The sequence below is a fragment of the Pistacia vera genome, unplaced genomic scaffold (assembly GCF_008641045.1).
Source record: "Pistacia vera cultivar Batoury unplaced genomic scaffold, PisVer_v2 Contig954, whole genome shotgun sequence".
Taxonomy (NCBI): Eukaryota; Viridiplantae; Streptophyta; class Magnoliopsida; order Sapindales; family Anacardiaceae; genus Pistacia; species Pistacia vera.
In genome coordinates this window covers 459,967-471,153 of record NW_022196839.1, presented here as the reverse complement: position 1 = coordinate 471,153, position 11,187 = coordinate 459,967, and the positions used below count along the sequence as shown (strand labels likewise).

At 34.7% G+C, this 11,187-nt stretch overlaps 1 protein-coding gene across 1 annotated transcript; it reads right to left on the bottom strand.

The window, feature by feature from the left end:
- Positions 1-307: 307 nt before the first annotated feature.
- On the bottom strand, positions 308-1,444 carry LOC116120986 (protein WUSCHEL-like). The gene is made up of 3 exons (XM_031406956.1): positions 1,114-1,444; positions 898-1,007; positions 308-592 (listed from the first exon to the last, which is right to left on the bottom strand). The coding sequence occupies exons 1-3, from the start codon at positions 1,442-1,444 to the stop codon at positions 308-310; spliced, it is 726 nt and encodes a 241-aa protein (XP_031262816.1).
- Between the last annotated feature and the right edge of the window lie 9,743 nt (positions 1,445-11,187).

Sequence of the window (11,187 nt, the reverse complement as noted above, 5' to 3'; positions counted from 1 at the left end):
TAGAATTTCAAGATCATTTTTTTCCCAATGTCACCATTAAAATCAACATCTTCTTTTACAGTTTTACCGTATTATCAGGAAACACCATTCTTGGAAGAAGGACAAGGTGAAAAGATATTATATTTTTATATAAATATAATCATCATTAAGTTCTAATAATTAAGAAGAGACGTGATAAATTCTCAACTCTTAACTTGGAAACATGTTCGCACTCATGAAATCATTCTTAGTACTAATTACATACATTCATATTAAAAGCATAATTACTACTTAATTATATATTAATAAACTCAACTTAAAGGAGTTTTCACTTGGTGTAGGAGTTGAGGCTGAGCTCAAGAGAAGTCCAGGACGTTGCGTTGGCGTCATTGGATCTGCCATACCAGTTGGTAGAGTAGTAATTAGTGTTGGGGTTGAGCTTCAGGTTGTCCTCACCATGCATGGGGAAAAGAGGAAGAGTTTCAATGCCAGGACCAGTTGCTTCTTCTTCTTCTTCTTCTTTTACCCTTTTCTCAATTGATTTTTTCTTGTCAAAGATCATGTAGGTTGAAGTATATGGGTCTATTCCTCCGTCAAAACCGCCAGCACCCTCCTGGTTTAACAAACAAAGCATCAAGACTCAAAATTTACAGGTGTTTTTTGTTTAATTTATGGAATTTCCCATTTAAATAGCTTGAAATTGAAGGGGAGAAAAGGTTGTTTGCCTTAATGCCAAGTGCTAACAACATTCTCAGTTGTGTAGTGTACCCACATGGGCTAATATTGAGTGTGTTTGTTATTAAATCTCGTTTGAAAGATTGAAAATCAAAACAAACGACCTCGTGTTATGCACCAATACGTACTTATTAACATAAATATATAAAGTTGAGAACTTTTGTTATCTTCATATACACTTACCCTAAAAGTCTTGTCTGTCGTAGTAACAGATCCACCATACGCCCCATAGTTTCCCATGTGTTGGACAGTGAACATATTGGAAGATGAAGAAGTTGAAGCCGAAATTCCACCTGCAAAATAAAAAAACATGCATCAATGAAAACCCCCACCCCCCCAAAAAAATAAAATAAAAAAAAGGTACTATAAATAAAACTATTCATACAAATATTTATGTACCAGAAGTTATGTTATGAAACTTGTGAGAAGGATCTTCACAGTTGATGAATCTTTTTTTCTGCCTCTCTCGAGCTTTATAGTTCTGAAACCAATAGAAAACGTTTTTACCTTCGATCTTACCGTACTGTCTCAACCGAGCAGAGATCTTCTGAATCTGATCGGCATTGGGAGAGCGAACGCCATTATTATAGTAAAGTTCCTTGAGAATTCGGATTTGCTCAGTAGTAGGAGTCCAACGAGTACTGGTTTGCCTGCAGAGGAAGGTTCCTTTAACGCTGGCATCTTGATCGTTTTGTTGTTGTGGGAGTTGGTGGGGGTGGTGGGGCTCCATTGATATTATACGATGTTTGGAACAAGAAGAAAACAAAGAAAAGGAAACAAGGAGAGAGTTAAAAGAGAAGAAGGGTTGGGTTTGGTTGGTGAATGTGCATGAAATGCGAAAGTTATAAAAGCAAGATTTGAAGAGATCAGGGCATCAGTAGAGAGAGAGAAGACTGAAGTTGACAGTGAGAGGGGTTCATAAAAATAGAAGGGACAAAAATAAGGGATGAAAAAGGGAGGGTATCAGTGGCATTATATTACTACTTGCAATTGCATGACCAATATGTTTAAAAGAAGAAGAAGAAGAGAGAGAGAGAGCATTGCAGAAATTGGAATGTGAAGCACGAAATCTTTTTGTATTTTATACAAGCAAACAAACAAAATAAAATGAATGAATTGAATTGAATGAACGAGAAAATTAACATATCATGTGTTGGGTTTATTTTTCTTAATATATTTCATCCTAAATGTTCATTATCATTTTTCATTGTCCTTGTTGATACCCATTGGAAGTAGAAAGTGTTTTAATATGTATATGATTTAGAGTGGGTGGGTTGGTGTAATTTTCCACAGAGATATGGAAAGTCTTTTTATGAGAGGAAAAAGTAAAATTAGAACAATATTGGAAGAGAAAGAAGTACAATTACTTTGAGGGACCTGGACTAAAGTTGAAAGGCCTATTCAAATAGGCATCTCTCCCCAATAGTGAAACATTACGTAAGGCTATATACATGTTGCAATCTCTTCTCTTCCTTCTTTATTGCCCTATCTTTATGCTCATGATTTCCTATGTATGAAATAAAAATAAAATAAAATAGAAAGAATTCTAGCCTTTAGAAGTTGGTGACCTGACTGACTGCTTTGCTGATTAATTAGACGGTTTGCAGATACTCTATCCATCTAGCTACCCAAGTACATTCTTGGGAATTATGATTTACTACCTTTCAATTTCCAAAATAATTCTCTTCTTTCTTCAAGATTTTTAATTAGTTATCTTAATTCCTTTACAAATTTAATTATTCAGGATTCTAAAATTAGAATATGATTTAAAGTTGTTGGATATTAATTTATAAAAGGTAGGGTATATGATTCAAGATTTATTTAAATTAGTTAAGTGATGAGAAATATTGATTTATTTATGTTTGAGTTTATGAATTGAATTAGCTAAGCAATGGAAATGGAATGATTGAAGGAAAAGAAAGAAAAAAGGGGTGAAAGTGAAAGAAAGAAACAGAGGATAAAAATCGATTTTCACGTCCGTCATCATTCTGCAATCCTCGAGCACGCGCCCCTAAATTAAATGCAAAAGTAATATTTTTATAAGTGTGGGTCCTCTCTTATGGTTTCTGGGTTCTTACACGTCACTCTATATTATCTTCTTCATCATTTCATTTTCATATCCTCCAATCTACTCTGCTTTCCCACTTTTAACATCACCATTTTAAGGTTTATTACAAATTTTAATATCAACATTTTTAAGCTAATTAATAGGTAATTAGTGTGGGTTAATAATTGGAATTGATTTATGATGACACAATTGTTGGCCAACGTACTGCATTGCATAGTTTTCAATAATAATACACTCGCCCCCAAATTGTTATAGTCATAACTTCATTATTATTGCTCTGAAACTAAATTCAATTCATCCAAACATTTTCTCTTTGGTTTCAGCCTTCTACTGATTCCTCCCTTGTTTCCTGTTGCCTCGTGTGCTGTACGAAGCGCCCAAACTTTCGCCGACTCTTTTTGGCTTTTAACGCTTTAGGGACGTTTGGTTAAGAAAAGATTAGATTGGTAAGAAAGTTATATTAATAAAAAATTAGATTACTTTCAAAACTATTAAAAATTTTTAGAGTAATATATTTGGTTATTTAAAATAAATTAATGTATGGTTAAGAGGAATAAATTAGTGGGTATATTATTTAAATTACTAAATTACTATTATTTTTAAATATTAATATAATATTATTTTTATTATTAATAGTAACCCGCCAGTCGCCAGCCACCATCGCCCGCCAGTTGCCAACCACCACCGCCTGCCAGTCGCTAGCCACCACCGCCTTCCGTCGCCAGGAGTTGCCAAAAGTCACCAGAAATTGCCGAGAGTTGCCGATATGATCGAAAACGGCTAGATGGCCGTAGATCTGGTCAAAATGGCCAGATCTATTTTGGCCATTTTCAATCAGATCTATTCTGGTCATTTTCAGTCAGATCTGACCCAGATTTGGCTGTTAACGGCCATGGATCTGATTGTTAATGGCCATGGATATGATCATTAACAACCAAATCTACGGCCATCAATATGGCCAAAAATGACCATATCGGAAACTCCCTACGACTTTCGACGGCGTTGGTGGTGGTTGGCCGGTTGCCAACTGTGGTGGCTGGGTGGCGTTGGTGGTCTGCAATTTGTTTTAAATATAAGAGCATCATTATCCAAAAACTTAATTAAACAAGGGTAACATTGTAATGGTAGATTAATGTAAATTGATTTTAAAACAAGGGCATTATTGTCCAAAAATTTTATTAATAAAGGGTAAAATTGTAAAAAAAAATAAGATTACCAAGTAATCTTACAATACCTAAGAAAATGAAGGTAATCATATTACCTCCAATATTATTAATAGTAACTACTATTGGTTTTTTAATATTACCGGAATTTTATATTATTTAACAACCAAACGTGATAATCAAATAATATAAAATAACATTACCTCAGTAATCTAATATTACCTCTAACCAAACAGACCCTCTGGGTATTATTTTATATCCTCCCAAAAATATGCAAAATTGAAATTATATAAATGATAAAAATCTCATTCCCTCTTCCTGTGTTTCTGATTTCTTTTAATGGGTGTTTCAGGTTCCCTAAGCTTAAATTAGCACTCCAATTTGTTAGGTTAAAGAGTTTATAAATGTCATTTAATTTTTTAACCTTTTATTAATAATTATGTTTACTATTAATTTTTAAAATTCAAATTTAAAATTAATAATTATTTCTGATTTGACAATGTTTCATTAGCGACCAAGATGGCACGTCATGGCGCTTTATGTCTATTTTAATCTTTTAGGGTGCGTTTGGTTCAGTGAATGTTATATTACTGGGAATGTTATATTAATGAAAAAAATATTATCTTAAAGATTACTGGGAATGTTCAGGGAAATGTGTTTGGTTAATTGGTTGGAATAAATTGGTAGATATGTTATATTAATATATTTGGTTGGAAGTAATAGATCAGTGGGTATGTTATTTAAATTATTGAATTATTCTATAATTAAATATTACTATTATATTATTATTTAATATTATCATTTAGATTATCTATAACTCCCCTATATTTAAAAACTTAGCAAAAACAACCACATAATAACAGTTTGGAAAATCAATAATGCACCCACACCAACCCATCCATTGTCGGTCGTCAGCAACCACTGCCAACCTCTGGCAACCTAATGGCGCACGAAAGGCCAGAAATGGTCTCTGTGTGTCGATATGGCCATTTCCGATCTATGGTTGTTAATGGCCATCAATCTAGCTGTTGACGGCCAGATTAATGGATCTAGCCAAAAACAACCGGATTAGATCTAACCGTATTTTGGTCAGATTTTTTACTATCTGGCCATTTTCGACTAGAGGAAATGGCCATATTGATGCGTGGCGGGCATTTCTGGCCTTCCATGCGCTGTTTCGATAGTGGTGGTGGTTGTTAGCGGCTGACAACAACAAGTAGGTGGGGGTGGGGGTGGGGGCTTCAGTGGGCTGCAATTTGTTTTGAATTCAAGGGTAAATTAGTCCAAAAAGTTAATTAATTGGGGTAAAATTGTAAAAGCTAGGTTTATGTAAATTGATTTTAAAACAAGGGCATTATTGTCCAAAAAATTTATTAATAAGAGATAAAATTGTAACAAAAATAAGATAATCAAGTAATCTTACAATACCTAAGAAAACAAACGTAATTTGATTACCTCCAATATTACCAACAATAACTATAATCAAGTAATATAAGATGACATAACCTCAGTAATTCTATATAACCCCCCAACCAAACGCCTCCCTTAAAGAAAACATTGATGTTTTTATCCTTTTTACTATTGAAATGGCTATTCGAAAGGAATTTTCCTTTATATTTTAACTAATGTGACAACAAATTTGACAATACCATATTAATTAAAGTAAACAACATGTTCCCACCTAGAGCTAGGTATTTGGGACCGGGTCCGGGCCCAAACCCTTTTGGTTTATTTTTTTAGCCCTTGGATAATTACATAAAACCCCTTGTAAAATTTAAATAAATAGAAATTATAGGGGTTAAAATTTTTTTACAAAATTTAAGAAAAAAAAATTTTCATTTAATAACCGTTGGTTGGCAGCCAACAGTCAATTTTTTTTTGGGGGGGGGGGGGGTTGCGGTGGTGGCTGGTGTGAATAAACCTTCATGCTACACTATAAATATCCCTTAAATTTCTCATTTTTTCCATACTACTCAATCTCTCAGTCTCTCTACTCTCTACTCCAAATCTCTAATCAAATTCTTATTCAATTTATATTTATAATTTATTCATATTGTAATTTATTTATTTATATTATTCAATTTTTTCTATTTTTCAATATCATCTCTTATTCATATTATTATTTAATTTTTTTCATTTTAATTATTTATTATTTTATCATAAATTCATAATGGATTCCCGAAACGATGTATTCGGAGGATCATCCCCAAATGAGTTTTATGTTCTATCCACCGAAGAAATGGAAGGGTTCAATCATTTTCACCCTTTTCTCCAGAGGCAGCAACTGCAATTCAACAACCACAATCGGCTGGGACGAGGTACAACCAAACACAAGCAAGCTAGGACTCAACGGGCACGGGCATGGCCTAACCCCTCCGACCGTCAAAGAGGGTCATGTCTGATGTATGACGACACTTCACCAAATCCAAACGGCTAAAAACAAATGGGGAGGGGGAAGAATCGTGTGGGGTAAGTAATTTCTGCGGAACCATTATTGGCACTGAGAAGGGGACTTTGATGATGCGACGACACTTGGAGAAGAAGCACTCCCAAATAATGCAACTGTCTGGTACATCTTCAACTAGATTAGGTAGGCAAATTCAATCCTCAATTCTCTCAACATGGCAATACAATGCACATGTTGCACGAGAGGAAATAGCAAGATTCATAGTTGCTACAGACTCTCCCATTTGTTTATCTGAAAATCCTTATTTTATTCACATGATTAAAACTACATTTTGTCTAGCATATACCTCTGTTAGTAGAAGTACAAGTAGAAGAGATATACTAAAACTTTATAACAAAATAAATTATAAACTTAAACAGAAATTTCAAAATTTTAGGAATATATCTATTGCACTTACATCAGACATATGGGCTTGTAGATCAAAAACAGATTTTTTAACTGTCACAATACATTTCTTAGATCATAGTTGGGGTTTACAACAAAAATTGATGGGTTTTAAACCATTGTATGAAAAATATAGTGTTGACACTATTTATTTTACAATTCTTGAAGTTTTACAAGAATGTGTATTGACTGATAGAGTTGTAGTGCTGATATTTGATAATATAGCTGCTAACACCACGACAATCTCTTTATTTGAAAAGAGATTGGATCCGCGTGGTGAAGACAAATTTTTTCACTAGAGATATGCTTGCCACATCATCAATTTGATTGTTAAAGAAGGTGTAGATGCTATACATTTGAAGATAGAGAGGGTGCACACGACTATCAGATTTATCGTCGGTGGTAGCAATAAAAGATGGTAAGAGTATGTCAAATATTGTAGGCAAGAGGACCCACCGATTCGACCTTTGAAGTTATGTATGGACATGCCTATCCATTGGAACTCCACCTACTTGACGTTGGAAAAAGCTTTGTCAACCGCAAGACAAATTACAAATTTCGTCAACCGGAGGGACCATCCAGAGGAAATTGTCAGCTATGATGATTGGATGATTTGTGAACTTTTTTATTCATTTCTTAATTTTTTTTTTTATTCCACTAATACATTAAGTGGTATTTATTATCCAACTACTAATTTAGTGTTAGATATTTTACTTCAAATTTCTAAAACTTTTGCTAAATATAGATATAATGACTTTTTAATGGAAATTGTTTTAAAGATGGAAGAAAAATACGAGAAATATTGGTTAGATATTCCATTCTTATATGGACTAGGCCTTGTTGTAGATCCTAGGTTTAAATTACACGTAGTTAATTGTATAATTACTGAGATAGGCCAGCATTTAGGACATGATTATACGTCTTATTTGACCGACTTTAAGCAAAAATTGGAAACCCTTTTTTTTTTCTTTATATTAGAACAGGTAGATTGGCAGTGGAAGTGGAACGTCCAGGAGAGACGATTAGGACCTTGATGGAGACCTCCATCAAGGATCGAGCATGTGGACATATATGGAATATGGCAGAAGTAGCAGCTCCAGCTCGTACATACATGGACCAAATGAGCTGAATCGATACCTACAAATGGACCTGTCCTTCATGACAATGAAGGAGGAATGTGAGATGAATTTGCTTCAATGGTGGAACCAACATCAAAGTCGATTCCCCATTGTAGCCCAAATGGCACATGACATTTTATCTGTGCCGGTTTCTACAATTGCATCTGAGTCAACATTTTCAACGAGTGATCGGATTGTTGAAGACAGAAGATGCTCTTTAACCGATGAGATGATTGAAGTGATAACGTATTTACGGGATTGGACTCGTGCAGAGATAAGACTACAACAACATCCTGAAGATCTCGAACTACTCGAACTCTTTAGGAACACTAATTTTAATGATTTAAATATTGTTGACGATGAAGATGAATAATTTAATAAAAAAATTTATTTAATTGTTTATTTGTGAAGCGTGAATGTGTGATTGTGTGAATATTACATTTATGTTAAAATTAATTAAACTTTTAAAAACTTACTAATCTACCCCTGAAAATTACTAAACCCCTCTACATAATTTCATTTTGCCCCTAAAATATAAAAAACCATAAGGGGGAAAATAAAGTTTTGTAGGCCCATAAGACCGGTCCGAGTCCTAAAATTTCTCATGGGCTTGGGACCGGTCCCAAGCCTATGAGCGACTGGTCCCAAAGGGACCAATCCCAAATGGGCCTAGGCTCAGGCCCGCTTGGGTCCGATCCTTGACCAGCTCTATAATCCCACCCAAGGTTTGGTGAATCTATAAGTTGCCCACCCCTGGTTTCATAAATTTCAGATTTTCACCCTTAAATTAACAAAAAATTGTTTAATGTAATAGTTCAAAGGTAAAGTGGTCATTTAAAATAACCCTCCACATCTCAAATTTCTCTCACAAGCACCTTCTAAATCTCAAGTTTGAAATTTGACGATCGCACTCTTGCAACAAAAATGGGACTTGGTAGCTCGTGGACAACAAATAGCAAGTGGGGGAGGCCAATAGAGGTGTGGGTTTTGTTGGGGGGAGGATGGGGGTTCAATGGTTGTGAAAAGGGTATTTCTAGTGTCAAAATCAACCAGAATCTAGTTGCAAACTTGGAGGATTGCCTAAGATTGCAGGGGCTATCGATCGGCAATTTATGGGTGCATCGGGGTGGGAGTGTGAGGGGTTTTGGTGATTATGGCGTGGGGGTTTTGAAGGTGGAGACGAGAAGTTGAGTGATGTCCAAATCGGTTGGAAATGGCCTAGGAGCGATGGTGGGTGAGAGGAAAAGTCATGAAAATGGCACAATCCGGTCGCCCTGGTGGGCAACGGTCAGGCAAGGGTGGGGGGTGCTACTCCCAGTCTCTTTCGCATTGCTGCTGCCATTGGCTTTGGCCGATTTGTGGTGCTAATTGTGGTGGCTAAGGTTTGTCTAGCTCGTAGGGGTGCGATGGACAAGCTTCCATCTTCTAGGGAGGGTTTTGATATTTAGCCGCCACAATCAAAAGTAAAAGTTAAAGGGTGTAATATCTCACTAGGCAAGTATTCACTAATTATGTTATAGAGAGAATCTAGAGAATTGCTAGCTTAAAAAAAAAAAAATTGTTCGTCTAAAATTTTTATCCTTAATCCAGTTATAACATACTCTTACACAATGACTATTTCTCACATATATCAATCCACATTAAAATTCTTCACTGAGACAGTGTGTGTAATCCTCTCGCCAGCTTGACGTCTCCCGACCACTACAATCTAATACCTGCAAAATAAAGAAAGCAATGGGGTGAGCTATAAATGCTCAGTAAGTAAACCAAATCTAACTATGCTCTTACTCTGCTGTCCCCATTTTTGCTATATTGTTTCTAAATTTCTGTTTGCTTTCTCTCTTTACTCTCAGGCGTACTACTTAGCAGTCTTTTATTTTTCTCAAATCTTTCTAAATCCTTCTAGTGATGTGCTATTCTTTATCATTTTATTTCTCTTCTCCACTAGATTATAACTTTCTGTTTCGTTCTCTGCTCAACAAATCGCTAAGTTTCCTTGCTATTTGTCATGTTTCTAATTTCTATTCTTTTCTAGCATGTATCTAATTTCTATTCTTTTCTTGTACATCTCTAATTTCTTTTCTATTCTCGTAGGCTTCTATTTTCCTTTATTCTCTATTCTTATGGGCTTCTATTTTCTTTTCTTCTCTATTCTCATGGGCTTCTATTTTCTTTTCTTGACTAGTCAGCCACGCAATAATAAAATAAACTGTTTAATCTATGCATAAATGCATAAGATGCAATGTACACAAAATGTCTGGTGCATATGCAAATGATCATGTTTGTATTCTTTTTGAATTTTTTTTTTCTAATTCTTTTCCTTTCTTTCTAAAATCTTTATGTTTTCTATTTCTTATTCTATTTTTCTTTCTTTCTAAAATTCTTTTTGTATTCTATTTCTTGTTCTATTTTCTTTCTTTCTGAAATTCTTTTTTGTATTCTGTTCTGGTTTGCCGATCGAACTAGGCTAAGGCATGGATTTGGAACCCTGGCCGTGTGAGCGTATTCTGAAATTCTTTCTGGGTACAGTCCTCATCCACATGCACTTTTAGCAGATTGTACAATTTTGTTTTCTATTCTGAGGCCACTCACTAATGGCGGCGTGCATGTGGGAAACTTTTGCATCTCTGTCACCACTAGCTAACGTAGTGAATGCTCACAGGTTCCCCATTGCAACAGCCCTCTAAAAACATGCTCTGTAAATCTGCAAAATAACTAGCTAGACATTTCCAATAATTATAAAATTTCTGAAATATATGCTATGCTATGTCATGCATTTATATGTTGTCTATGCATGATCCCAAAATACGTGTCTGACTTTGGCATGTATTCTATTGATTCTAAGGATTTTATTTCTATACTTTTTTGGAAAGCCCAAAGTTCTATTCTACTAACACGTTTAAATTAAACATTTTCTATTTTATTCTATATTTCTGAATTCTATGCATCGTGTGTATGTACACGATTCTATAATTTCTACATAATTCTTCAATTCTATCATACTATGTAAAATGTACACGTACACAAGTATATTAACTCTCACAAATTCTGCTCTCTAATATTTTCTAATGTAACAAACATGCCTTGTACAACTTTCTAAAAAATCTTAATGCCATAAATTTTCATTTTCTTAACATGACCATCAACATTGTTATACATGCCCTTCTTTCTTCTTTTCTTTTGGCTACATTCTATACATTAATCCATATTGCCATATTAATCATTGTAAATCGAATCTAACATATGGCACAACATATATACTTTGGCTAAACG

What these genes read in the sequence shown, in the direction of transcription:
- LOC116120986 (XM_031406956.1), bottom strand. Translation starts at nt 1,444, where the DNA reads ATGGAGCCCCACCACCCCCACCAACTCCCACAACAACAAAACGATCAA. An exon ending in GTTTCATAACATAACTTCTG is followed by an intron (nt 1,008 to 1,113) that starts GTACATAAATAT and finishes TTTATTTTGCAG; the next exon opens with GTGGAATTTCGGCTTCAACT. An exon ending in CGACAGACAAGACTTTTAGG is followed by an intron (nt 593 to 897) that starts GTAAGTGTATAT and finishes TTGTTAAACCAG; the next exon opens with GAGGGTGCTGGCGGTTTTGA.